This window comes from Ictidomys tridecemlineatus, assembly GCF_052094955.1.
Source record: "Ictidomys tridecemlineatus isolate mIctTri1 chromosome 12 unlocalized genomic scaffold, mIctTri1.hap1 SUPER_12_unloc_4, whole genome shotgun sequence".
Lineage (NCBI taxonomy): Eukaryota > Metazoa > Chordata > Mammalia > Rodentia > Sciuridae > Ictidomys > Ictidomys tridecemlineatus.
Genome location: NW_027520962.1, coordinates 807,192 through 833,831, shown reverse-complemented (window position 1 = coordinate 833,831; position 26,640 = coordinate 807,192). Strand labels below are relative to the sequence as shown.

Here is a 26,640-nt window from a genome sequence, read left to right as displayed (position 1 = left end):
ATTAACCTCTTTTTTGAATTTCCACAAATATTAAGAACCTACTCTGCACCATGGGATGAGCAAGGGATTAGACATGTCATAGTAAGTGGTTCCATGCTCAAAGAGCTCACTGGATAATGGGAAAATCAAACAATTATTGAGAAGAGAATAGATAAAATGATAGCACTAAGCATGCATTGCTACAAGAGCACTTATTATTAAGGATCACCTGTTGCAATTTTGAGAGTTTAGGAAAGACCCCCAAAAGGATTTAACATCTAAGCTAGGACCCAAAGGATTTAGGCAAGAAGAATGTGTGTGAAAGAAGTATGTCCTGGGGCTGGGGTTGTGGCTCAGAAGTGGAGTGCTCACCTAGCATGTGCAGAGCCCTGCATTCAATCCTCAGCACTACATAAAAATAAATAAATAAAATAAAAGATATTGTGTCCAACTACAACTAAAAAAATAAATAAATATATATAGGTTCAGATATTCAGTTCATGCTTGGCCAATTCCATAGCTTTTGGGCATGAGGTGAGACAGAACATCACGGCAGAGGAATGTATAGCTCAGGACAGGACAGAAGGTGCACAGAGAGAGTGAGTTCCACTTATGAGGAACAAAATATAAACCCTATAGGCATACACTGAGTGACCTCTTTCCTCTGCCCACACCTTGCCTGCCTCCAGTTACCACACAGTTAACCCATTTTAGTGGATCAAGCCACTGATTAGGTTACAGCTCTCATAATCGAATCATTTCACTTCTGATCATTCTTGCACTGTCTCACACTTGAGCTTTTGCGAAACATGCATATCCAAACTGTAACATTCCACCTCTGTCCCCCCAAACTCATATTCACCTCACAGTGCAAAATATATTTATTTCATTCCCAAGAGACCATAATCTTAACAGTTCTATCGTTTGCCTAAAGTCTAAATACAAAAGTCTCATCTGAGTCGGAAGGCAAACTTAGATTTGAGTCCCTGTAAAGATCAAAGCAAGTAACATATATCCAATATATAATAGCACAAGGTAAACATTTCCATTCTACAAAGGAGAAATAGGGGCATAGAAAGAAGGGACAGTACCAAAGCAAGACCAAAATCCAGCTGGGCAAAGAAATCCCGTGGCTCCATATCCAGCCTGGGCTACATGGCATCGGGATGTTCTCTCGGAAAGTTTTGTTTGCTGGTTTCAGGCCACACGGCCTCTCTCTTTGCTTGTTTCTGCTTGATTTCTGTAGCTTTCCTTGGCAGATGTTCCACATGACTGGCATCTCTTAATCTTGGGAGTCTCCACTTCATCTTTGGCTTTCTTCTCCCATATTCATGAATCACCATCTTAGAAACTGCCTTCAGGGTTGCCAACATTGCTACTCTATTTCTTACCTTCCAGGCTTTCCTTTGAAATCTCAGTGGAAGCCCCCATGACCTCTCAACTTCGGTATCCTGCATTCCTGCAAATCCAACATCATGTTGTTGATTCCAAGGTCTGCTGCAATTTTCAGCCTTAGTCAAGCCTCCTGGGACCATGGCTGCAGCAGCCCTGGAGTGCTTGAGTGGCTCAGCCTAACTTCCTAGGCCCCCCTTTGCAAGCAGAGTGCCCTCATGGTCTCTTCTCAAAGGATGGTTTGTTTTTTCAGCCTTGAGCCTGAGATGGGTTTGGTCTTGCCAATTCCTGAATTATCCTCAAGCAAGCTTTCTTATTGTTTTTAGGTAAAGAACTTCCTTTTAGTGGCTGTAATCTCTTTAACAGCCACACCCTCCTTAACCCCAGTTTTACACTTACTTTTCAGGACAAACTGTTAAGTTTTTTAAATCCTTCAGCTCTGTTTTCTGCTCCTGCTTCTCACAGTAACCTCGCTGAAAGCTTCCAGCAATATCCATGTCGTTTCCTCAATGATGTGCTGCCTTGAACTTTCCTCCACTGAATTAAATAGTCCATTACCTTCAAATTCAGCCTTACAGAAAGTCTCAGGACATGCACAAAATATAGATGATTTCATTGCCAGAATCTTATAAGAACATCCTATAGTCCAGTTTTCAACAGAATCCTCCTCCTCTGGAACCTCACAAGCCCAGTGTTTATTGCCTGAAATCCTATCGGCATTCTGTTCTTCCAAGCTCTCACCAGAATTGTCCATTAAGCTCTGCTTACAACATTCTAAGACTTCTCCAGCCTGCATCTCTAAACCTTTCCAAATTCCTCTCTCAAACCAGTTTGAAAAGTTTCTGAACCACATGGTCAATTAGTCACAACAATGCACCCTCTTTCCAGTACTAATTTCTGTTTTAGTAAGCTTTGCATCACTGTGATCAAAATACCTAACAAGAACAACTTAGAGAAGGAGAAGTTTATTTTGGCTCACAGTTTCAGAGGATCAGTGCATGGTTGGCTGACTCCATAGCTCCGGACCTAGGGTGAAGCAGAACATTATGGCAGATGGGTGTGTCAGAGAAACGCAACTTAGAGCACTGATAAAGCAGAGGGAGAAAGCTCTGCTCACCAGTGACAATATATAAACACTCAAACATGTATCTCCAGAGACCTATTTCCTCCAGCCACACCCTACCTGCCTATATTACCACCCAGTTATTCCTTTTGTGGATCAATCCATTGATTAGGTTACACATCTCTTTTGTTTTGGTGGTGGTAGTGGCGGGGGTTGATCCGAGGAATTGAACTCAGGGGCACTTGACCACTAAAACATATCCCCAGCCATTTTTGTATTTTATTTAGAGACAGAATCTCACTAGTTGCTTAGTGCCTGGACATGGCTGAGGCTGGCTTGGAACTCACAATCCTCCTGCCTTAACCTTCCAAGTCACTGGGATTACAGGCATGCAACACTCTGCCAGGTGAGGTTACACTTCTCAATCAAATCATTTTACCTCTGAACATTTTTGCATTGTCTGACACATGAGCTATTAGAAGATATCACATATCCAAACTATAATACACTGCTTATGCTTATCAAAGTATCATACACAAAAATCTGCCTTTAAAGCATATAAGAATTCTTTGTGGCTGCTAGCAATATGTCATTGTTAGTCCAGGTGGCTAATTTTACAGAGTCTGGGTAGGAATCTGCAGTGGCATAATAGCAATGTGTTCAGGTTCTGGCAGTGACTAGTATGAATTAAGCTTCAGTATGTTCTTTCTAGTAACTGGGGAAGTTACTTGTTATATCCAGGTAGGTCTTGGTCAGGATTAAATGAGATAATTGATGGAAAGTGCTTAGAATAGTGCTTGGTACATATTAAACATTCAGTAAATGTTAGCTGAAGTTACTGTCTTTCAATTCATTGTGACAGTGGCAGAAGTTCTTTTTTTTTTTTAAAGAGAGAGAGAGAATTTTTTAATATTTATTTTTCAGTTTTCAGTGGACACAACATCTTTGTTTGTATGTGGTGCTGAGGATCGAACCCGGGCTGCACGCATGGCAGGCGAGCGCGCTACCACTTGAGCCACATCCTCAGCCCGTGGCAGAAGTTCTTGACAGGTGTATGATTGAACTCTTTAGAGCACTGGAAGCCCAAGGAGATCATCAGATCTGTGGTAGAAAAATGAAAAGTTAAAACTGAAACAAATAGTGAGAAACCTTTCTCTGAGAAAAAGGTATCTGTTATTAATTTTTTTTTCAGTATATGAGGTTTCAGGTTTAGACCCTTCATTCTCCAGAAATCACTCTACTTTCCTGGGTGACCTGTGGCCTCATGGAAGCCAACATGGATGTATGAATGATGTTTCTGCCTGAATATTTCTCCTTTGCTGAGTGAAAAAAAAATGAAAGCAAATGAAATACAACAATGATAAAATCATAGTATGATACTATTATATTTATCATGTAAAGAGTAATAGTGTCTATGACTTAGTGAATATTTATTAAATGGATTTGTTGAATGAACATGCCATCAGCTATCCTATTCTTGGATAGGATAGACTATCCAAGACTAAGTTCATCTATTTATCTTAATCTTCCTTTTTTTGGTTCAGTATCCTTTTAGATATATGATGAAACCTAAGGTTATCTGCCCCCAACAATACAGAGGTGAACAGCACACAGAGATGATTTGAGGACTATAGTTTATGATGTCCTGATATACATACCTGCATTTCTGCGCGCGCACACACACACACACACACCCACTCACACACACACACCTCTTGTTAGTTTTTTATAATGGACCAAAACATCAACATAAACAACTGAAAGGAGAAAAAGTTTATTTTGGCTCATGGTTTTAGACCTTGGTGTACTAGCTTCGTTGCTTTGGGCCTAAGGTAAGGCACAACATCAAGGTGGAAGGCTGTGGTAAAGGAAAGCTGCTCTAGCTCATGGTGGCCAGCAAGCTGAGAGGGTGGGAGAAAGGGGCTGAAGACAAGATCAACCCTTCCAGAGCACTCCCCCAGTGTCCTACTTCCTCCCTAGGTCTCACCTCCCCAAAACCCATGTAAATTATTAAACCATTAAATGGATTAATACACTGATGTTGTTTGAGCCCTCATGAGGCAATCTTCTCCCAAACCCTCACCTCTGGACTTTGGAGACCAAGACTTTAAGTACATGAGTCTTTAGGGGACATTTCAGGTCCAAACTATAACACAGATGTGCACACATGTGCACACACATACAGCATGCTATGCAGTTCCAAAAGGATTTACTTTGTAAGATATGTGTTAAGGAAAACACAACTCAGTATGATAAATGTGGTAAAAGCATAAAATAAAACTGGAAATAATTAATACAAAATTGCAGTATATAAAACACTTAGATTATGTCCTTGTTCTGTCTTTACACTTGTACCTATGTTCACTTACCAGAAAAGGTATGAATTTTTTAAAAAACAACTTAATATTTAGTTTTATTCTCTTGAAATATCAGGTTTCACTGTTCTTTTCCTGTTCATGTAAGTCTAATTATGTTTCTGTTTTATGATGTCCTATATATTTATCTTAGCTAGTTTTGTTAAGTGAATTGTTATTTCAGTGAAGAACCCCACATTTCATCTATCTCAGTTCTAATTCATGAGCAAATATTTATCTTGTTGACCCATAGCAAAGTCAAGAGGTTTTAATTGTATTAGGATCATCCAAAGAAATTACAAAGTTTAGTTACAACAGGGATTTCTAAAATGTATTTACAGTGAATCAGGACATTTTATCCTGAATTTTCTAGTCTGTTTTCCATCTAATCACAGCTTTTCATTTATAGTGTATTCATTCACTACCTATATCTTATTGACACCTTCCTATTACATTCATATTTTGAAGACATTGCTGTACTTCTAGGTTTTCTCCTTACTTTGAAGGCATTAAATTCTCGCATCAAAAGAGAAGACAGTTTAAAAAAAAAAAAAAAAAAAAAACTTTTCTTTTCATGTTTAAGTACACTTTTATTTTGTTCCTGACAGATATTAAGGAAATTTGGTCCTGACCCTCCACTAAACAGTATTTTGTATCTGGAAATAATGAGTAGAAGCCAGGAAGAAGGAAAGTCTGTCATTCTTTAATCTAAAAACTCCAGGTAATGAACAGACTATTCCTAGAACTGGGTGGACGGTGCACAAAAATACTTTGTTTTGGCATGAAAGGCTCTGTTGAAACTGCTGTTTTTAAGTTTAAAAACTATGTTAACTTGGTTTAATGTCTAGGAAAGCATTGATACTTGCCAATTTTTAAAGACCAAAATCTTTAGAGGGAAAAAAAATTGAATAGTTCAGAGTTAAAATATAAAACATGTCTTTTTAAACGTGTCAAACTTGGATTACCTCCAACTTTACAAGTATTATCATAAGGAAAAATTTTGTTGCTCTATTTGTTAAACAAATTGGAAGGACAGTTTTCAGATTTTTTTTAATTAAAAAATTATATTGAAATCAGTTACATAAAAGGCACATTGCTTGCTGTGAATTAGCTGAGATGATGGCATCATTGGGTGGTATTCCCATGGGGGTAAGTCTACTTATGACAGCTGCTTTCTCAGCTGCACCCTAACAAAGGTGGGGACATGGCCCAAAATCCATTGGTACAGAGTCATAGGATATAAACTGAGACCACTGCATATATTTAGAAACAAACTTAAATAATGGTCATAACTTAATTTTAATAAGTGTAATCTGATGATTACTAGTATCTTGTCTTATTTTCAAGATAAATTCAAAGATTTGGTTGCTGGTTTTGCCATCAGTTCTGGATCTATCATAGACTGAGGCCCAGTCTATGATGCCCTTAACACTTAGGCAAAAAGTAAATTGTGCAATCAAAATTTCAACAAAAATGTCAGAACATTAAATAAGAAAAAAATTTTCACATTCTAGAATCAATTTTGAGAGGTTCTTTCTCTCTCAGCTCATGTTTTCTCATATTCTTTTACACTCTTGAAAATATAGCTTTATTATGTTTTCTCATCTAACATTTTTATATTTTTTTTCAAATTTTTTCCACTTAAGACATAAAATTGCCAGATGTTCTCATCAAAATCCTTTTCATTCTTCATGATTTAACTAAAAGCCCTCTTCTTACATGAGCAGTTGTAACGAGTTCTCCTGTGTGTATGCCCAGCCTATGTTATTAATGCCCATATCTGTCTCTCCTGATTAATGGGAAATAACTACAGGGTAGCAGATTAATCATCCTAATATTCCCCATTGTAACTAGTTGGGTGCTTCGCCTTTGGATATTGAATTGAAACTGATCATTTACAGCAAAGTGACTTAGTAAGAAGTTGAAGTAAGAAGTGAGCAAAATCATAGGAGTAAAATGTCAGTGAAAAGAGGGTAAAAGTGGCAGCATTAGTTTCTGATGAAGTAGAAAAATAATTTAAGTGTAAAAACAGCAAATAGGGAGTAGACAATGAAATATGAGTGATAAGCTTGCACGCACTAAACACTGTTGTAATCAAATATATAAACCAAAAATGACTAGAAGTACAAAGATAATTTGAAAAAGTTACAGTAGTAAATTTTAATACTTTTCATTCAGAATCAGATTAAGTCTACAATTTATAAGTGCATAGCAGAATAGACTGAAATAAAAAGTGTGACTTTGAAAACCATCTATATAGCATCTTACACCTCTTTGTTAGAGCTAAAATTTGTAACATCCGGTAAAAAAATTGTTAAAAGGTCATATAATTGGCCAAAAGTAAAGCCTTTTATTTTTTTGTAAATTAAGATTTTATATTATGGTTACCCAATTCATAATCAAATGATGTTGAAAAAAAGATAATGGAAAAAAAGTTAAAAATAAAAAACTTTACCTGCATAGAAATTAACAAACACCTAAGGAGAAAATGAAGACATATTATGAACTTCCCAGAACATAATGAAGAAATGATATTTTATACCCCAGTTTTTTTTTGAACACAGCATAAACTATTCATTGCTAACAAGTAAAAGCAGAAATGAAAGAGACTAAAAAACTATCTAATAAAATGAGAAAAGAATAGAAAAATGAATCAACTGAAAATAGGAAGAGAAATATTTAAGGGTAAAAAAAAGGAAAACAGAAAGAAAAAAGCAATAATACCATGGATAAGCTAGTTCAAAAGCTGGTTACGTGAAGAAATAATCACCCTTAAGAATGAGATTCAATGATTAAAGAAAATAAAAACAGACAAGATGAGTTGAAAAAAGAGAAAACACCAGAGAGAAAAATGGAGGACATCATATTCCATTACAATCATGGTGAAAACTGAGAAAGCAGAAGCTTTCCTTGGAAAAAGATGGGCTCTAATATCTTTGTAGTACTTGGATCACTCAAGTTTTCCACCTCTTCTTGGACTAATTTTGGTAACTTACAATTCCAAGGACCTGTCTTTTCTTTTTCTTTCCATTTTTACCAAGGTTAAAACAGAAAACTTATTTTCCCTCCACTAGTCAGACCACACCTGCACAATGGCTTTGGTTTCTAGTTGTCACATGTATAGAAACCAACTAATCTGAGAAGAAAGACTTAAAATGATATCTAAGAAAAAGTGGGGCTTCACTTTAGTTTGAATTTGAAGTGTCTCCAAAAGACTCATGCTAAAAAGGGATCATCCCTGGCTGTGGCAATGTTGAGAAGTGGTGGACCTTTTTGTATATGGAACCCAGGGGAAGGAAGTTAGGTCATTTGTGGCATGACCTTGAAAAGATATGGAGGCCCTAACCCCTCCTTTCTTTCTCTTTGCTTCTTGGCTGCATATCAGGTATTTGGTCATAGGAAGAAAAAGCTGACTAACACAGGATGTTTACTTTGAAAAGACTGAAGTGGTGTGATAGCTGTCTTCAAGTACTTGAAGCTCCATTACCAAGAAGATGGGGTAAAAACATCTTAGAACACCAAATAGAGAAATTTTAAAAACACCCTGTCATGGGGCTACGGTTGTGGCTCAGTGGTAGAGTGCTTGCCTTCCAAGTGTGAGGCACTGGGTTTGATCCTCAGCACCACATAAAATAAATAAAATAAAATAAAGGTCCATCAACATCTTACAAACATTTAAAAAAACAACAACAAAAAACCACCCTGTCATGAACAGGAAGAGATTTAGAGGAGCTGCTAGATTACTGGCCCAACATGTCTTGTTTTATAATCATTTCCCCTTAATCTGTTACCATCAATGTGCCCATGCTTGAGTCAGTGGTTCTAGTGTGCCTACTTACAAATCCTCGAAACTGCTCTGTATTTACAGAGTTCAATCTCATATTTCCTTGTTCAGAGTTGTTAAGAGAATTTTCTATGACTTTTTCAAAGGTACAGTTATGTTCCATGACTAAACCAATGACTTTCTTTTTTTACACATTGGTGCATTATAATTGTGAATAATGATGGGATTTGTTGTTACGTCTTTGTACGTGCACACAATTTAACAATATAATTTGGCCCATATCATTCCCCAACACGTACTCTATCCCCCCTCCTCCCACTCCCCTGATCCCTTTCCTCTACTGATCTCTCTTTCATTTTCATGAGATCCCTGCCTTTCTTTTCCTTTTTCTTCTGTAGCTTCCACAAATGAGAGAAAACATACAACCCTGGACCTCCTGAGTTTGGCTTATTTTGCTTAACATAATGGTCTCAAGTTCTATCCATTTCCCTGCAAATGAAATAATTTTGGTTTTTTTTATGGCTGAATAAAACTCCATTATTTATATGTACCACATTTCCTTTATCCATTTATCTGTTGATGGACACCTAGGCTGATTCTATAGTTTGGCTGTACTGAATTGTGCTGCTGTAAACATATAAATCAAGGACTTTTACTTTGGGCATTTATAGGATATTTAAACCTATCATAAGGGCCAAGAGAAAGAAACTAATGAAGAAGGAGAGAGAGAGAGAGAGAGAGAGAGATGAGTTGCAGTTTCTTGTGGGTCTATGGAGTCTTTTAAAACTTAAAAGTTGTTTCATGAACTAGTACCTAGCATTTTCATGTGTTCCTATTCACCAAGATTGAACATGTGGGCAAGATGTTTTGTTAAAGCTTTCTTTTCCCACTGAAATGATGTTAATTATTGTTCTGTGGTACTGGTTCAGCTGAAAATATTTCCTATGGTGTACCGTGCTTATTACTGTGCACTATGTAGTTTGTACTTTTGTTTATATGCCTTTAATAATATGCTTTTGGAGGGAGAACACTGAATTATGAATGAGAATACTGAATTATGAATGATTGCAGAATTTAAAATGTTCTCCTAAAATGAGTAATAAGCACAAAAGTGTTTTTAATTTCTAAAATTAATTTTGTGAAATACTTTGTGTAAAATGCCAAGAAAGACAAATCTTTATTTTTACTAAGTATTCCCTATCTACCAGGCACTGTTTTAGGCATTTTACATACATTAGCTCAAGACAGCTCTAATCCTCCCAATTTGGCTGTTTTATTTCCATCCCAGTTTACAAATGCAGATTCTAGTGAAGGAAAGATTAAGGACAGAAGAAGATTAAAAGAGGGTCAGTGCTGGTTTGACTCTGGAATCTATTCTTGTGATTAGATCTTGTGATCTACCTGCAACAGCTTTTTAAGCTAGAGCTAAAGCTTTAGAAGGCTTAAATGCAGTTTTGATTTTGTACTGGACATCTCAAAATTCTTTGATTTTTGAGCTAGAAGGGATGTGTAATAATGAACTAGTCCATCTCTAAGAAAGTTGATTTTTGTGACCCTGGTTATCCAGCACACACAGAACAAAGGCAGCACCAGGACTTTGTGGCTGATTCCCATGTCAGGGTTCTATGAAGAAATGAGCTGTATCATGTCTTTATTTTCAGGTTCTGAGAAATTGGAGTATCTCATTTAGATTAGTGATGCAAAAAAGTATGTAACATTTCAACAAAATGAACTCAAATTTCTTCTTTAAGAAATTTCACCACTCTAAAATGTAACCAAATATCTAGTCTCTTTTTCAAATTCTGCCTTTCAGAAAGTTCATTTTAATCATGGTTGACTATGTACTCATTCCATTTAATCTGAGCACATGCCACACATTCTTGTGTCAGTCTATTTATTTAGTAATTTGCATAAAAATACCCATCATAGTAATATTCTTCATCAATTGCTTAGAATTAGGGAGTTGCCTTCTCAAAGACCCAGTATTTACTCTGAAAAAACAGATTGCTTACCATCTGATAATATATATCATTGTGTTTTCCCCAGAGAAAATTGGATTCTAGTTATGATTCTTTCTAATAATTAAGGAAGAAATGTTTATTGCCCTTTCAATTCTGAATATTAACTTTTTACTCACCTATTAAATAAAACTTTGTAATTTACCTTATTCTTATCATGCCTCTTTACTGTGAGATTTCCAGTTGTTTTTCTTTTTTTTTTTTAAAGAGAGAGTGAGGAGAGAGAGAGGAGAGAGAGAGAGAGAGAGAGAGAGAGAGAGAGAGAGAGAGAGAGAGAGAGAATTTTTAATATTTATTTTTCAGTTTTCGGTGGACACAACATCTTTGTTGGTATGTGGTGCTGAGGATCGAACCCGGGTCGCACACATGCCAGGCGAGCACGCTACCGCTTGAGCCACGGGCCACATCCCCAGCCCCTTTCCAGTTGTTTTAACTGTGCAATGGAAAGCAAGTTAGACCCATTCATTAAAAATACAAACATGATCCTTTGGATCTAGCAATTATGATCTAGAGCAATTCATCTTGTAAAGGTTAAATTTAAGTTTTTCTCTCCTGTTAAGTTTTGCTTTTCTGTAAGTTTAAGTTCTGTCTTCCTGGAACCCGAAACTTATGTAAAAAACAGTTACTTATGTCAAAATGTACCCTGACCCAACACCCCCTGGCAAAACGCATGATTATTCTGTAATGGTTATTTTGTAACAATCCCACTCTCTCGCACCCTAACTGCCATATGAACTTCCCTGTTTAAACACTGTATAAAAACTCTGCTTAAGCTGTACTCGGGGCTCCATTTTCTCTCAGGAGAACTCTGAGCCCCAGCATACTGGTTCCCCCCCCCCCAATAAACCCTTTTCTTTTGCATGAGACAAGTCTCTTGGTGGTCTCTTCCTCCGACGTTTGCCCGACCCTAACAATCTTACTGAAATACTTGTACACATGTGAATAATATATGTATAAATTTATGCATTGCAACATTGTTTGACACAGCAAAATATTGGAACAATCAAAATGTTCATCAAGATAGGAAGGAAGACAGACTGGTTACAGTAAAGTAGAATACTGTAGTAGGCAGTTATTAAAAACAAAAGACAGGAAAACTCATTGTAGGCTGGTATGAAAAATCTCTAAAATATTTTATCAGATAAAGAAAGCAAGGAAAATAATATTTTCAAACTTTATTTTTAGTTTTAGATAGACACAATATCTTTATTTTGTTTTATTTGTTTTTATGTAGTGCTGAAGATCGAACCCAGTGCCTCATATGGGCAAGGCAAATGCTCTACCACTGAGCCCCAACTCCAGCACATCATTTGGGTTTTAAAAAGGACAGAATATATATATGCATGTATATGTGTATGTATGTGTATGTATATGTATATATATATATATATATATATATATATATATATATATATACACATTTGCATTTCTCATATATGCCTTAAAAGTTTCTGGAAGAAAACCCCAATCATTTGTCATGAGTGGGGAAAAGAGAACACTTATAAGACAGACTCACTAATTGTGTATCTACTTTGTACTCTTTGGTATTTGAACTCTGAGAATTTATGATCTTATAAAAAACTGAATTAAAAATTTTAAATGTACATAAGTGTATAAATATTTGAAGCATGATAATTCAGGGTGAGGAAGGGGGAAAATAAGTTTAACAAAAAGGTATGACTGTATGTAGGAAAATACATTTGGACTGGTTGTAGAAAACATTAATACCACATTAATTCTATAGTTATGAACTATTTAAACATTGTTTTGATGAATCTTTAAGTTCTAGGAGAGCTCAATTAATTCATTCCAAATAACATGTCATTGCAGTTTTAATGTGTTTTTGCAGATAAGTCCTGAAGTTGAACACTCTTTCGTGTGTTTACTAGTTTTTTGGGTATTAAAATGCATGTTCAGTCTTGACTGTTTTCCTATCAGGTTAGTTGTCTTCCTTTTTCTTAATATTTTAAAGTTCTTTACATATTCTAGATATGAAAGACTTAGAAGGTATATCAAATACCTTCCCATGCTTTGTATGGGAAGGTATTTTTCACACTCTTGATAGTGTTTGTTGGTGAACAGAGGTTTAAACTCTATTTAGTCTTATTTATCAGTTTGTTATGGTTAGTGTTTCGGTATCATCTTTAAGAAATCTTTTTCTTTCCCAAAGTTTTGAAGATAATTATCTTCATATTCTTCTTGATCATCGCAGAAGTCTTCCTTTTTTCACCTTTAATTCACTTGTACACCTGGTTTGAGGTAGGAATCATGACTGATATTTTTTATGAATATCTAAGAAACCCAGAACAATTTATTTAAAAAAAAGGATCTTCCCCATTGCTCTATAATGTCAATATATCTAATGTCCAAATGTAGGTGGTTTTGTTCTGTACTCTTTTCTGATCCAATGTTGCTTTTTTTTTTTAATAATCTAACCTTGTGCCAGGGTCAAACTATTATAATTATTGTAGCTTTATAATTAGTCGTTTATCTTGTAGAACAAGTTTTACTACTTTTGTTTTTCTAAATCAAGAATGTTATCCTAGTTTATTCAGGCTCCTGCAGCAGAATACCATAAACTGAGTAGCTGCTGTAGTTTGATCTTGAATGTCTCCTAAAGGCCCTTGTGTTGAAAGCTTGGTCCCCACCTTTGGCACTATTTGGGAGTGGTAGAACCTTTAGTAGGTGAAGCCTAATGGAAGAAAGTTAGGGGCATACCCTTTAAGGGGATGTTGGCACGGTAGCCCCTTTCCTTTCCTTTTTTTTTTTCTCCTGCTGGTATTTTTTTGTTTTTTTTTTTTTTTTTTTTTTTTTTTTTGCTGTCATGAAGTAGACAGACCCCTTTTGCCATGTGCCTCAGCCATAATGTACTGCACAGTCCCAAAGCAACAGGGCCAACCTCCTCTCCTCTGTGCACTGAAACCATAAGCCAAAACACACCTTTTATTAAGTTGATTATCTCCAGATATTTTGTAAAAGCAATGGAAAGTTAATGAACACAGTAGCATATAGACAACAAATTTGCTTTTGATAGTTCTGGAGGCTGAGATCAAGACACCAAGAGACTGAGTATCTGGTGAGGATCTCTTCCTCATACACAGCATCTGTATAATGTGTCTTCACATGGTAGAAGGGGTGAGGCAGATCTCCAGGGCCTCTTTTGTAAGGGCACTAATCCATTTATAGGGACTCTAACTTCCTGACATAATCATGTTCCAAAGGCCCAACCTCTAAATACCATTGCATTGGTAATTAGGTTTCAATATAAGAACTTTGGGGAACACATTTAGTCCATAGCAAGAATTATGTCTATCCACGCATATTTTAGAACTGGCTTGTAATTTTGAACCAAATCTTCCTCAAAAATAAAAAAGAGAGGGAGGGAGGGAGGGAGGAAGAGAGAGAGAGAGAGAGAGAGAGAGAGAGAGAGAGAGAGAGAGAGAGGAGAAGGGGGGGAAGAATAGTTGGGTTTACATCTTAGTATAGAATCTACTAATTAAAAAACAAAGAATATCTCTCCATTTATCTGCTGCTTTAATTTCCTCAAAAATATTTCAAGTATTTATATGTGGAGTTATTGAACATCTTGTGTTAGATTTATTCATATTTGATGTGTTTAATATTGTTGTTGACATATTTCTTGTTACTGGTATATAGAAGTACATTTGATGTTTTTATCTTGATCTATTCAACAAATTGGTAAACCTACTTTTAAAAATTCCGATACTTTATCTGTAGATTATTTTGAATTTTCTGCAGATACAATCATGAAGTCTATAAACAATGAGGGATTTTTAAATCCTTGCTTCTAATTGTTTTATTTTCATGTCCTCTTGTCTGCTTGCATTGGCTATGAGCTCTCATCATTGCTGATAATAATGGCAGTTGGCATGATGACCCCATATTTCAGAATTATGATGTTTATTATAGATTTTCTTGTAGAGCCATTTATCCAATGAAGGAAATTTTAATTTGTTCCTATTGTGCTAAAATTTTATCATGAGTTAATTTTAAACATATCAAAAAATTTTTCTGTCTGCTGGGATAATCATGTGGTTTTTCCTTTTATTTTATTAATATATGAGTTATACCAATAGATTTGTAATGTTAAACCAGTCTTGCATTCTTTGTATATAGCCAGATTTATTGTGATATGTTACCTTTTTATGTATTGTTGGCTTTAGATGCTAATATTTTGTTTAGCATTTTTTAGGATTTTTGCATCTGTTTTTATTAAAGAGATTGGTCAGTAATTGTCTTTCATTGTCCTGTGCAGGTTTGCTTACCTTATATAGCAGCTAGTGCAATGGTTTCCTCCTTTGCCTCTTTTTGTCTTTTCTATAAAAGAACTTATGTAATATTGGTGTTATTTCATCCTCAAAACTTGGTAGAATTTACCAGCAATATACCTGGAGCTGAAATTTTCTATTTATAATATGCCTTTTTCTTCTGATTGCTTGTGAATAAGTTTCTGTGTTTGGTATTTGGCACTTTCATGTGGTGCGTCTATGTGTAGCTGTCCCTGTGTTTATCATGCTTAAAATTGACAAAACTTCTGGCCTGATGTTTTTCATCATTCTTTTTTTTTTTAATCAAGGTATATATCACAGGGACCTGTAGTATCTGCTGAGTAGAAAAAAAAGCACATATATCAGTAGAACATCCACCTCCCAATAATCACTGCTGATAAAGTTACAGGGAAAGCTGAACTTGAAAACAAATTTGGCCCTTTGGTGCTTGGCAGAACAATTAGTATGCACTAAGAGCTTGGAGCTGTGCTCTGCATGGGGTAGATGCCATGTGTGTTTCATGTTCATGTTTTTATTGTGGTATTCTCTTTTCCTCTGCCATATGTATATGTTCCATACCTAAGGACAAGAAATCTGAAATCCCTTGGTATTGAGTGAGCAAAAGGCCAAGGAACTATACCTTCTCTTAACCAACCTTATAACCCTGATAAATGTCATACATTATACATTCCACAAAGTGAGTCTTGAGGCCTCAGGTTTATACTTTTCTCTGTCCTTTTCTTTGGAGGATTTAATTAATTAATCTTCCACTTCAGAGGTCCTCTTTACCTGAGTCACTAAATTACTTTGGAGCGCTCCCAAGTTCCAAATTAGCCATCTACCTCAGGTGTTAAGTGGATAATAATGTCTCTTACTGATACCTTGGAGATTGTTTTAGAGTTAAGTAATTTATTCTTACAAGAATGGACATGATTTTGTTCAGCAACTCAGCGTATTTTGCCATAATATAAATAGTGGAATTGATTGGTGAGTGTTCAATCATCAGTTAGCCTTGACCACAACAAAAGTGCAAAATAACTTGGTTTTCAGTATGTTAAGTATGTAAAATTCCTGTAAAAAAGTTAAATAACATGTTTGAAATGTTAATATGGTATTAAAACATTTTGGGAGATATATAGATAGCTTTTTAAAAGACATCTAATTTTTTAAGCCCACATGGAAATACTTATGAATGTGGCATCATGATATCTGGTACCTGCTTCAAAATACTATGATAGGACCAGATGAGTGAGGGCACAGAAAAAATAAGAATGGCTATATATTGACAATTATTAATCTGGAGTATGATTACTTAAGGATTTTAATACTAAACTGCCAACTCTTACATATGTTTATAATTATTTCTAATGAAAGTTTTTTAAAAAATATTAGATAAATATCAAGTAAATTAGTGCCATCAAGTCCCAAGTTGCTAGAAGAGACTACCAAGGCTAATTTAGTTGCTGCATTCTGAGATTCCATGAAGACAAGATTTATGGCATAATATACTTTATATCATGGACTTCTTATATTAACTATCATATTGTAGAAACTCGGTATTTCTTAATACATCAATAATCTTTGTTTCTATTACTATAAAATTGGTTCTGAATCATTTCCAGCAAATATATCCTTGTAAACTGTATTTTATTAGAAGTTTCTCAGTAAGTACCACCTACCAGTCCACAGGCTATTCAAGTCAAAAACCTAAAATTGATTCCTCCCTTTACTTGATTTCTAAATATATATATATACACATATATATACATACATACACACAATATAGTATATATGTGTGTGTTCATGTATATGTATATATAGTATATATATACTATATATATATGTGTATATATATATATATATATATATATACACACACACACTACCATATAGCATATGTATGTGTAGTATATATGGTATACCGTGTATATATATACATGTGTATATATAGATGTATATATATACACACACACACAGGAAATAAAATCAATGTGTACAAGAGAGATTTGCACTTCCATATTCAGTGCACCATTGTTCACAATAGCTAAAATATGAAATTGACCTAAGTGTTCATCATTTAGGATAATAGAAAAAAATGAGTTATTTATGCACAATAGAATAGTAGTCTTTAAAAAGAAAGAAATCCTGTCATTTGTGACAATATGGATGAACCTGGAGGCCATTATGTTGAATAACATAAGCAGAATGATGTCAGAACCATAATTATATTGGAATCTAAAAACATTGAACTCATAAAAACAGGAAGTAAAATGTTAATTACCAGGGGTTTGTTGGGGTGGGTTGGGGAAGATTGGGAGAGGTTGGTCAAAGGATTCATACTTTTACTTAGAAAAAATAAACTTGACAGATCTGTTATACAACATAGTGATTAGTTAATAACAATGTGTTATAAGCTCCCAAGGGTTTTAGTGTTCTCACTAAAAAAGAAAAAAGAAAAGAAAAATAGTGAGATAATGCATATGTTAATTAGCTTAATTTAACCATTTCAACTTCACAATATATACATATTTTAAAACAACTTGTTACATACCATAAATATACAATTTTTATTTGTCAATTTTAAAACATCCCAGTTGGTTCTCTGGGCACCTCTTGCTACCAAGTTCAGTCATCCATTATCTACTACTTGGACAACTGGTGGTAAGAGAGTTAAAATCCGAGAGCCACTATTCTTCCAACCTGCACTTCTGCTCCTGCACAATGCATCCTCCTAGAAGAGCCTGATTCTTTTTTTTTTTAATGTAAATCAAGACATTACTCCTCCCCTTAAAACCTTTGATGATTTATATTGAACTTAGAATACAGTGTAAACTTAATCATTGCCAACCAGGCCTGTGTGATCAGTCTCCGGCCTGACACTCCAGTATCATCTCATGCTGTTCCCTGTCTCACTTAATATGTTTCAGTCACTCTGTTCTTTGCTTTGAGCACAGATATATCAGGCACATTCGGCACCTTTTTCCCTGGGGCCATTGTCTTGGTTTGCTTTGCAGGCAGTGTCTTCCTCTGCATGTCAGGCCCAGACACTTTCCCAGACTCTCTCCCTATGTGTATGTAGTTCATGGTAACACTGGTTACAATCTTTTTGTTTGTTTGTTTACTTATAATGCATTTTCTCCAATGTGATGTTTCTCTCTCCTGCCATCTCACCAGAAGTTCATATCAATGCCTGATCCATAAAAATCACACTTCATTGAAATTTAAAAGATATGATCAATTGTAGGATGCAGTATCATGTTATGTACCACTAAGAAAGTAAAAACAGTGCAAATTAAACTGTGACTAATGACTATTGATTCTGAAACAGTCTTGACTTTTCAGATGTCAAATGATTATTTTAAAGTGCATCTTGAATTAATGGAACACTTATTTGTTGACTAAATAAATGAATGCAATTTGCTTAGTCAAGATTTTTTTGTTTGGCAGTAATCTTTTAAGAAAATTATTTTCTAAAAAAAATACACATATAGAAATGAAGAGATCAGACAGATCATGAATAATACTATGCATGAAAAAGGCATATGAAGAAATATGAGAGATTGAAAATATTATGAGAGTGATTTTTCAGACTGCCAATTATTGGCTTATTGGCAAGAATTCCAACTCTGAAAATGAAATTGTCATTTGTAGGGAAATGGATGGAACTACAGACCATGTTAAAAAAATAATAAGTCAAAAAAAATAATAAGGATTGTATGTTTCTTTCATATGTGGAAGCTAGAGAGAAAGAAGGAAATGGGAGTGGGGGCCAGGGATCTCATGAAAATCAAATTGAGATCAGTAGAGGAAAGGGACCACAGCTGAGAAGTCTGGAGGGTAGGGAGAAGTGCTGGCAATTGACATGGGCCAAATTATTTTCTTATATTGTGTGCATATATGAATATGTAACAAAAAAATTCCATCATATGTACAACTATAATGTACCAGTAAAAAAAAAGTGGAAAGGAAAAAATACTTAAAAAACCCAAAATACAATAATTTCAACCTTGAATATGTAAGGTCTTGAGTCGGCCAAGAAACTTGAATTCTCAACAAACATTTCAAGCAATTTGTATGCAGTTGTCCTGGAAGTAGATTTAGCCTTCCACTATACAAGGTAACAAGGAAGAAAAGATGGGGTCAGAGTTGATACACTGATAAAGCTGGCAGTGGGAAGACAGGAGAATATGCATCTGATTTTTGCATGTTCAATAAAATACTGTATAAGGCTATTGGGTCAATAAGGTAGGATAGTGATTTTGAAAGGAAGAGAAGGTTTGGAATAGTCAATAAAAGAGTATGTAAGTAAAGAGGAATTTTCTATGGGAAATAAAATGAGTTTACAGACAAATTTGATAAACATCAAAATAGAAGACAAGGTACTTGTTGGATGTTGAGTGGTAGGTAGCCCAGTGTGGTTGACGAGCATCCACTGCTGAACGAGTGACAAGGTGGCCTGGTCTCTTGAGCTGCAGAAGATGGTAGTCCCTAAACTACATTCCATTTCCCTAAGACATGACTATTCCCAGATGGCTGTGAAATTGCTGCATCAATGGTTATCATGTATTTAGATAAAATAAATAAACTTATAAGTTGAGGGAGTCAGGATTCGAACCCTGACCTGGGAATTGAGAACTCGTTCTCCAAAACCAATAAAGTATGCTGCTCCCCAATAAAAAGGAGCCCTTAAAGTGACTGAAATGAGCAGTGTGTGTGTGTTTGTGTGTGTGTGTGTGTGGTGTGTAATGAAAAGAAACTCTCATGTGCTACAAATGGAATAGTTTTCTAGTTTTATAGGACAAAATGCAGATTCCCAAGGTAGCGATTCTACTCTCATCCTCTGGTCCAAGTTCATCTGCCCAGCCTCAGCTTTCCGTACTCACACACTCGAGCCATTCTTATTACACATCTTTAATCCCCCTGCTAAGGTGATGATCTCTAAATTCAGATGCATGCCCATGTGCTGTTTAAGTTGATGGGGTTCAGGGATGGGAACAATATGACCATCCCTGTTCTGTGTGCTCTGCTGTATTCCCCAGGCCTCCTTTGTGCTGTTTTTTCCGTCTGTTTGAATGCCTTCATCCTTGCTTGCCAAATCTTACAGATCTTAAGATCTTATCTGGAGCCTCCCTTCTACCCAGAAGCCTCCTCTGAGCCTCCCCAGGCGAGGTTCCCATGCTTCCCCATGCTGCACTCTGACACCTGCACTCATCATGCCAGGTGTTGACACTCACTCTGTCCTCACTGCCTCTTGATCAATGGGCACCTGTGAAGCTTCAGTCCCTAACCCAGTAGGAGGCTCAGGATTGGCCTTCAAAAATGTCAACGGAATGTTGAAGGGGGAAATATTTCATCATTTTTGAATATTTAAGTTATATACTTCACCGAGCCAGACTTCTTGTTTTGTAGTTTTGTCTACATGAAGTCTCTTGAGGACTGCTGTCTTAAAATAATTTAATAAATCATAAATAGAGGCCAGGTGTGGTGGTGCACACCTGTAATCCCAGCAGCTCAAGTGACTGAGGCAGGAGGATCATGAGTTCAAAGCCAGCCTCAGCAACTTAACAAGGACTTAAGCAACTTAGCGAGACCCTGTCTCTAAATAAAATCCAAAACAGGGCTGGGGATGTGGCTCAGTGGTTAATCACCTGTGAGTTCAATACCCAGTACCAAAAAAAAAAAAAAATAGAATCAGTATACCATGAAAGCACCACAATGTAAATAGAAAAATTTGAGTCTGTAAACAAACTCATCAAAAAGAATAAAAAACTGGGTAACTATTTTAAAAACAAAGCTCTTTGGACCACATTTTATACAGTAGTAGCATCAAATAAGTATCATTTTGTACTTTCATCAGATCCGTAATGGTTCAGGGCTTTAATCAAAGTCAGACTCTCTTCCTCAGACCCTTCCATTTTGTATCATTTTTTGCTCATATCCGTCACGGTATTAATTAAACGTGTCATTCTCGTGCACCCTTCACCCTCCAACTTTGTAACTACTTTCCTCAAGTTCGTGCAGTATAAACAGTAAAGTTCAAAGTTACTGTGAATGTAGGCTTTTCAAAGTTTCATTGCTCTTTGTGACGATTTTCTCCCATAGAGCCTGTGGCTTCCTCCCCTTCCTGTCTCGGCCATTAGGGTTTGCCTTTCTCATTCAGGTGGATGTGTTTTTATTTCTCAGAATGTCAGTCACACAAGGGAGAATCATCATTTTCCATGTGGAGTTTTCAGTGCCTGCCTTTGCTATATTAGGAAGGGCAAAGAAGATTATTATGCCATAGAGGAGTTCCTATTCACTAATAAAGGAGAGATTCTAGCCCTTCTTATTTGAAAGTTGTTTATTTCATTCAGCTTTCAAAAATCAGTTGTGTTCACATTTTTGTGCTTTAATATTTTACTGTTATTTTCTACTTTAGCCATATCTAGAATCCTGTACAAAATGCTAAATACATGAGTTCCTCTGAATAAATTCATTTTGTGAATTTCATCAGTAATAGCCGATTTTTAAATTTTATTTTGCACCTTTGTGTTTGATTTACTTTTCTTCCTTGCTCCTGAGCTTCTGGAGACATAGGAGCAAACGTAAAATTAAAATCATAAGTGGAGGCCAGGTGGAAGGATCAGAAAAAAATGTTATTTTTTTGGCAATGATTTTCAAACTACAAGATATATTGCATAATATACTTTACAAAATATCTTCTGTCCTTTTAAAGTAAAATATGCCTAAAATTTAGTGCCGAAATATTCTACAGTAATGACATCTGAAACACCTTGTAGTTGGCACATGGTCTGAATGTGGCTCACCCTGCTGTTCCTATCATTGGCACAGGGTGTGAATGCTGGCTCATCATGGTGTTTCTAGGATGGGGTTGAAGTTTGTTTCGTTGGCAAGCCTGTGGCTTAGGTTCACCAATATGATCAGAGAAAACTAAACATCCAATAATAAATCAGTATGAAAACATAGTGATTATTTTGGAACTGCCTAATACAGGTATCAAAGTGATTGCCCCTCATTTTTAAAAATAATAGACAACCCTTTACTGTAATCAAGATATAACAATATTTAATGCAAGAAAGAGAAAGAAATTTAATAACCAATACCACCTGTTCTTTCACACAGGTACAACTTGGCCAAGTAGAAATCAAATGCCCTATCACAGAGTGCTTTGAATTCCTGGAAGAAACAACTGTTGTCTACAACTTAACACACGAAGACTCCATCAAGTATAAGTACTTCTTGGAACTTGGCCGCATTGATTCCAGCACCAAGCCGTGTCCTCAGTGCAAGCACTTTACAACCTTTAAGAAAAAAGGACATATTCCCACCCCTTCAAGATCAGAAAGCAAATATAAAGTAAGCATGTTCACCAGAGTTGTGGGTTAGAATGTCACATGATGGGAGCAGCCCTATTGGGCCAACTTGTGGTGGGCATTAAGTGGGCTTCCTTCCCTTCCCGGAGCTGAAGGTGAGCATACATTGCCTGTGATTCTGAAAATGTGTGGTCTGGGGAGACTGATGCTAAGATGGCACTCTTGAGGATTTAATTAAAGATTTTTTTATTGACTTTAATCATGTTGAAAATTTATCTGGTAATACAGTTGGAAAGATAATCTTTATTAGAGTAGTACTCATTACTATTACCAATACCAAGTTAATACTAGGGATTTTTTTTAAACTATGAGCTTGATATTGAGTTTCCTAGTGGTCCCAGTGAAAATCTCTTCTAACTCTTTAATGAAGGAAAATAATGTAAAATGTTATTCATTTTTTATTCAACAAATATAGAATACCAGTGTATGCTTGGCATTGTGCTAAGTTTAGGGGACACAAAAGTAAAGGTGACATTGTCCCTGCTTCATAAAATCTAATAAAGATGTGTTAGTCAGTTTTCTGTCAGTATAACAAGTAACTGAGATAGTTGACTTATAGAAAAAATGTTTATTTTGTCTCACAGTTTTGGAGGATTTAGTCCATGACTAACTGGGTCTCTCCTTGTGATTAGGGAGCAAGAGAGAGCTAGGGGAAGGGACCAGGTCACACAATCTCCTTTGAAGGCACAGGCTCAGTGACCTGAAGACCTCCCACTAGTCCTCACCTCCTAAGGCTCTACCAACTCCTACTAGTGCCACCCCGGGAGCCAGCCTTTATTTACCATCCAGGGGATGCTTAAAAATCAAACTATAACAGAAGATAAAAGGAGACATATTCTCTAAAATGACAGTTCACTGTGATTAGAAAAGAACAAATACCATCCCCACCACACACACACACACACACACACACACACACACACACACACACACCTATTCATATAGGGTGCTTTGGGGACACTTGCAGGAAGCTGGGCACTAGGATGTCAGGAATAGCTTCGCTGAGGAGATGGGGTCTGGGCAGAATGGAGAGCATTTCAGAGCTCAGAGCAAGGGGTGAGTAAGAGCTCAGGTGCAGAGGCTGAAGCCAGGCCCTAGGAGGCAGCTTTGCAGAGACAATGAGGAAAGAATAGTGAAGAGCAGTTTGGCAGGTAGATTAGAGCAGTCCTGTGGAGTCTTCCACACTATGCTCAGAAGTTTGAATTTAATTCCATGAGCATTACAAAATATCATTGTGGCAGCATTCAGAGGCTGTCACAGGAGGCCAAGACTGAAGGCTGGGAAACCAAGGCAACAGCTGTGGGAGGAATCTTTGACTCATGGCCCTGACTATTGTAGAACTGCTTGGAGAGTTTTTAAGATGCACAGGTGCCCCCAGGCCTACCCCAGAACAATTGTCTTGCAAAGTTTTGAGCCTCACCAGGTGACTATTAGTCAGAAGAACAGGGAACATTTTCAGTAAATGAAGCAGAAAACTAATGAGGCTGTGGCAGTAGTTTTCATCCTTGTTATTACAGTAAATGGCAGGATGAAGTGGTTTCAAAGGCTGTTTGAAATCATCTCCATTTAAGGTAAGTTTTTGCCCATGTTTTGAGTCTTGGAACCAGTGTTCTGTACATTATTCTTCCTGTGGCTTTGAGGGAACCCTGGTGTGGTTTAGCAAGTACCTTCTTCTGCCATTACAATGATGAGCTGGAGTATTCCTGAGTCAGAGCTTCTTAGTGACTAACTGGTCTTTGCAACTGCTTGACTCTCATGGTTAATATTTTTATTTCTGGTTTTTATGCAAGCTAGTGCCTTTTAGGTATAATTGTTAGGAGAAACCTTTTGATAATTTTCTGTAAGAAATGTCATTATTGACATTACAAAAATGTAAGACTAAAATAACTACCTTACAGTGATATTGACTACTGACTTGATATGAAATACTTTTTTTGTTACTATATGTCTTTATTTATTTACTTATATTCCAATTGTATGTTAATTGATTTTATCAGGAAACTTGTAGTTTTAAAAGTATTTGTTATTTTAGAACATAGGATATTTTACTTTTTTCTAAATTATGTTTAGAATTAGAGATAAGTGAGGTTATTTGTGATATTCAAAATGTACACATAATTGAACCAAAATGGGAATAAATTGAATAATGGCAAAATGCATTGTTCTTATTAAATGAGTCAAAGGATCATTTAGAGACAATTACAGCAGCATAAAATGTTATAAGTCTTATTTCATCTGAAATCATCCTGTAATGAGCATTACTTATCACAGTACACATGTATTGAGAATGAAATATGGAAAAACTGCAAATATAAAATCCTGTATGTGTATGATTTTTGAGTGAACCAAAAGTATCCTGATAACATTTCCCAATGATCATCCCCTGATATCTGTCAGCCGGTTATAGGTTAGGAAGAGAAGCAGGGAGCAAATGGATCAAGATATTAAATCTTGCAGATGCAATTGTTTATTTCTTATAAGCACAGGAAATGTAAAGTTGCTCTGGGAAGAAATTCAATACATAGTAAGTGATAATAAAGCATTTAAAATCCTCAGGGGGTAGTATGGCATAGAAATCTAAATATGTGTTAGTCAACTTTCTGTCATGTGGCAAAATACCTGAAATAATCAACTTACAAGGATATTTCAGGATTTCAGAGGATTCAGTTCTTGTTGGCTGACTTCATTGCTTTTGGGCCTCTGGCCATGCAGATATCATGGAGATGAATGGGTTGTAGAGCAAAGCTGCTCACCTTACAGAGGCCAGAGAGCAGAGAGAGCAGAAGCCAGGATCCCAATGTGCCCTTCAAGGACTTAACTTCCTTTCCCTAGGCTCTCCCTCCTAAAGGTTCCACCACCTCCCATTAATGCCACAGGCTGCTGACCACTCCTTTAGCATATGGGCCTTTGGGAGACACTCCAGATCCAAGCTATAGCACAATGTAAAAAGAAACTATAAAGCCATTTCCAACCAAGTAAAGTTACTACCAAATGTGGGGATAATTCCCCTTTTCTACATTGTACACAGTTATAGGTATGATTCAAACACTTCCTGGGTCTATGATGTATACTGTTTTTAGTGTAACCTTTATATAACGTTTATCATCATTAAACTCTAAGCTCTACATTAACATGACCGGATTTATATGCCCATACCTGTATGGATATTATAGGCAAGGAGGGCTCTGACTCCAGCAAACTCCTGTGATGTTCATGGTTAAAGTATAGTACTCTAAACTGGCACTAAGGTCTTTATTCTTTGTGGTGAACAGATGGACATCTTTCGTTTTGCTGTATTTTTTTTTAATTTTAATTCAGTTTCTCCAGTAATAGAACTCACTTCCAAACTGTTATAGCTTATCATAACTTCAAAAGTAGTGAATTCAAGTACTCAAATGCAACAAGCTGCATCCTAAGGCAACTGCCTTATGTTTGTATCCTTAAGTGGGTTTTGTAACTGTTGATAAATCCCTTGTAATGTTTATCTCAGTTTTACTAGTGCTTTTGTTTTGTTTTGTTTTGTTTGGGGGCAGTGCTAGGGATGGAACTCAGGACCTTGCACATACTGAGCAAGAGCTCTGCCACTGAACTGTATCCCCAGCCCAGTGGTACTGCTTTTGAGTCACTGAGTTACAGTATCTTGTTCTAATGTTATTCTTTGAGCATTTATTATTGTTTTTTTTCCTGAAAATTTAGAAGCACTTAATATAGTAGGCTAAAGTTGTTTGGAAATGTTATGATTGAGTAAATGCTTCTCACATGAAGGTTGAGATCTAAAATATTATATTTGGGGATTTCATTTTCATACATAGCTCTTTGTAAAGACCACTTGTTAATTATCGTGTAATCAGCAGATGGGAAAAGGTTGAACAGAGTACAATCAAGAGGCAGTAACCAGAACTCATTTTCACGTTCATTTATCCTTAGAAGCACTAATTCAGCAACCTCAGCTGGAAAAATTTCGAGTAATAGAGCTTTTCATTGTGTTCTGAACATTGTCAACTCTTACTATATCAAATTAAACAAGTACATTCCTGAATTGAGAGATTTACATTGAGAGAACCTTGCCTCTGGTCAAATCCAATTTTATTCTTTCATTCATAATATTTATGTCTTCTCTCTGAAACTCACGTCATGATGCTAAAAGGTTTTATGATCCCATTTCTACAAGATTGACTTCAATTTCCAATTTGAAATTTAATTTCTAACCTAAATAGTTCCCAAAATTTATTAATGCAACACCAACTGCCCATCAACTTTGAAATACATTAGTAGTGGGAAAATTAAAAAAATTAAAACATAATTGTGACTGTTATGTACTCATATGATGCTTAGAGACAGACATATTATGTTTATGTATCCAAAATTATGTATCCAAAGTGTTTCTC

The 26,640-nt window shown here is 36.0% G+C and overlaps 1 protein-coding gene across 10 annotated transcripts in view; it reads left to right on the top strand.

The window, feature by feature from the left end:
- Positions 1-26,640, top strand: part of LOC144372321 (E3 ubiquitin-protein ligase RNF217-like) — a 196,411-nt gene that overhangs the window by 60,067 nt on the left and 109,704 nt on the right. For all 10 annotated transcript variants that reach the window (XR_013432335.1, XR_013432334.1, XR_013432336.1 and 7 more), the window contains exon 2: positions 22,002-22,235. Coding sequence is in view for 6 of the 10 variants with exons in the window: in XM_078035703.1 (XP_077891829.1) it covers positions 22,002-22,235 (234 nt within the window). In the remaining 4 variants the exon portion in view is untranslated. The remainder of the gene's footprint in view (positions 1-22,001; positions 22,236-26,640) is intronic.